General features: G+C 38.8%; 1 protein-coding gene across 1 annotated transcript; it reads left to right on the forward strand.

Annotated features, from left to right (window-relative positions):
* Positions 1-1,429: 1,429 nt before the first annotated feature.
* On the forward strand, positions 1,430-3,385 carry LOC111829955. Its single transcript, XM_023780272.1, has one exon. It carries the CDS (start codon positions 1,430-1,432, stop codon positions 3,383-3,385), a length of 1,956 nt encoding a protein of 651 aa, XP_023636040.1.
* The last annotated feature ends 6 nt before the right edge of the window (positions 3,386-3,391 follow it).

The raw sequence follows: 3,391 nt of genomic DNA on the forward strand, positions 1-3,391 counted from the left end.
AGTAACAAATCTAATGGAAGGTTTACATGTTGTTTTAGGGTAATGATGAGGGTTTTAGCTAAATCCTTAAAAATAGTGATATAAACTTAATTTTTGCAAGTAATAGTTTTATATGAACTATATGCTACCTATTTGAATGTTTATGAGTGATATATTACAACAATATTGATCTAAATCGTTTATAATTAAAGTTTTGTTTTGTGACTAATCAATGTCTGTCACAAAAGAGTCACTATGTGCGACTCTTTTGTGATGTTTTTGCGACGCCTATCTTCTGCCATTTTTGCGACTATTTTCAGACTTATTTCCGACTAACTAATGAAAGTTTTCTCATTTGCAGCGACTGTGACTGCGAAAGCAAAAGACCACGGTGATGGCAGCGAAAGACAGAAAAAAAACGACAGTGACGAATTGATGGAGGTGTTGCAGGAGAAAGAAACGAATATGGGTTTACGTAAAACGGATCGTCGTTGGAATTTCGAGCAAGAGTTGGAGTGACTCTTTTAACGACAACGGTAACAGTTTTTAAGATGATCGGGCACTATTTTTAATGCTTAGAACATCAGCACAATTTATTTTTAATGCTACGACCACGTAACGAACAGACCGGTGGTAGCAAACTTGAAGCAAAGTAGTCGCAAAAGAGTTACAGACTGTATTGTGACGAATTAGCCACTCTCGTATTTAGTTAATTCGAAATTAGAGTAATGAGATATGTTAAAATGGTTAGTTATTCGTTTATACATTGATTTCATTGACATCAGCTCTAAAACTAAGTAAGTGTGGCATAGTGAGTGTTTTTCTAACCGAGCTTTCATTAGTAACAAATCTAATGAAAGGGTTACATGATGTTTTAGGGTAATGATGAGGGTTTAAGCAAAATCCTATAAAAAAGTGATATAAACTTAATTTTTGCAAGTAGAAATAATATATGTACTCTATGCAACCTATTTGATTGTTTATGAGTGATATATTACAACACAATTGCTCCAAATCGTGTATAATTCAAGTTTTGTTTTGTGACTAATAAAGGTTTGTCACAACAAAGTCACATTTTGCGACTCTGTTGTCACTTATATGCGACGACTATATGAAGTTGCAAACCCGTCGCTCTTTTGTGAATTATTTGCGACTACTTTTGTCGACTATTAAAAGCGTCACAAATTAGTCTCTCATAGCGACCCTTTCCCGACTACTTTTGTTTAGTCGCATAATAGTTGCCAAACAGAAGCAAATATGAGACGTTTTTGAGACTATAAATATTCGTCGTTACTTACCGACGGTTTTCCATCCGGATGTGCTAGAGTTGCTTATTTGTCGTAAAATGGTCACTATAGAGACGCTCTTTTTTGCGACCGAAAAAAGAGTCACAACAGGTAGTCCCAAAACGCAGGTTTTCTTGTAGTGAGTGGACCAAAGTTCTGTTGGTATGAATTATCAAAACCAACAGACTAGAGATGATGAGGCTAACGCCATTGTTGCATACGAAGAGAAAGATAAAGGAAAGGGTGTCGAGGGCGATTCTGAAACTTTAGGACGTGAAGAAGGTGATGAGTATGTTGAACAACCACCTGTTGTAACACCTTCTCAGTTTATAGACCCATGGGAAGACGGTTTAACTTTGAGGAAGTTTGACGAATTCCCAAACAAGAAGGCATTGCAAGAAGTGGTGGATAGAGCTTCGTTTGCTAACTGTTTTAGGTTTAAAATTGCGAAGTCGGATAAGGATCGTTATGTGTTGAAATGTTCTAAAGAAGGATGTAGTTGGGGTTTACGAGCTACAAGAGTTCCACATACTGAGATTTTCTCGATCCGCCGGCACAACAATATGCATAGTTGCTCTCGGGCGAGTAAAAGTTCAAGCAACAGTAACAGGCGCGGCACCCCGGAATTAGTTGCATCCCTTTTGCATAATGATTATCCAGGACAGATGGAAACTCCACGTCCCAAGATTATCATGGAACTTGTGAAGACCAAATTGGGTTTGAGTGTATCATACTCGACGGCATTGAGAGGGAAAGTTAAAGCCGTTAGTGATTTGCGTGGTACCGCGGAAGAAAGCTACAAAATGCTCCCTTGTTATTTGCACATGTTAGAGAAGGTTAATCAAGGTACGAGAACATATCTGCATTTGGATGAGAATAAGAAATTCATGTACTTGTTCATAGCTTTGGGAGTTAGCATCGAAGGGTTTCAAGTCATGAGAAAGGTTATAAGTATAGATGCAACATTTCTAAAGAACGGATATGGTGGTGTTCTTGTTTTTGCCTCGGCTAAAGATCCTAACCGGCATCATTATCCGTTAGCGTTTGGTGTTCTTGACGGTGAGAATGATGCGAGTTGGAATTGGTTTATGGAGATGTTGAAAACCGTTATTGGAGACTCCTCTGAAATAGTCTTTATGACTGACAGAAATGCAAGTCTCATCAAAGCCATAGCTAATGTGTATCCACAAGCTCATCATGGGTTTTGTATATACCATTTGTCCCAAAATGTTAAAGGTCATGCTTCGAACTATAACAGAGATGTTGTTGCATGGAGATTCATGGAGGTAAGCAGGTTATACACAGTGGTTGAGTTCGAAGTGGAATACAATTCGTTCAAGATAAGGTATCCAAATGCTGCCAAGTATCTCGAAGATTCTACGAAGGTTGAAAAATGGGCAAGGTGTGTATTTACAGGAGAAAGGTACAACCTAGACACTAGCAACGGTGTGGAATCATTGAACAGCGTATTCAAAGACGTTAGGAGATACTCCTTAATTCCCATACTTGATGCGATTATCGCTAAATTCTCTGAATGGTTTAATGAACATCGGAAAGAGGCCGTGTCTGGTTCGGTTGCAAATAAATTGGTGCCTTTTGTGGAGAATTACTTGCACGATTTATGGGGGGTTGCTGAGAAACTAAAAGTGACTGAGCTAAACTCTTTTGAGCTGCAATACAATGTCATTGACAACGACGGGAAGCCTTATTTGGTGAATTTGGTTATGAGGAGTTGTGGTTGCAGGTTCTTTGATATTCAAAAGTACCCTTGTGTACATGCATTGGCCGCTTTCATAGAGTACCTAAAGACTAAAGATAGAACTAGAGATATCCAAATGCATGAGTTGTGTTCTAGGTACTATTGGACCGAGTTGTGGGCGATGGCGTATTACCAGACAATTTTCCTAGTACCGGATAAGTCTCAGTGGAACGTCCCGGCTTGGGTGAAAGATGTTCAGATCATTCCGCCAAAATGCAAAACAAAGGGTGGAAGGAAGAGAACTAAAAGGTTTGCGTCTACTGGAGAAAAGCGACCACCAAAGAGAAAAAGAACACAAAATAAAAGGCGGCGGAGACAAGGACTACAATGGTTGTTATTCGGAGTTTCTAGTAATGTTTGATTCATG

Source organism: Capsella rubella, unplaced genomic scaffold, assembly GCF_000375325.1.
Source record: "Capsella rubella cultivar Monte Gargano unplaced genomic scaffold, Caprub1_0 scaffold_6, whole genome shotgun sequence".
Taxonomy (NCBI): domain Eukaryota; kingdom Viridiplantae; phylum Streptophyta; class Magnoliopsida; order Brassicales; family Brassicaceae; genus Capsella; species Capsella rubella.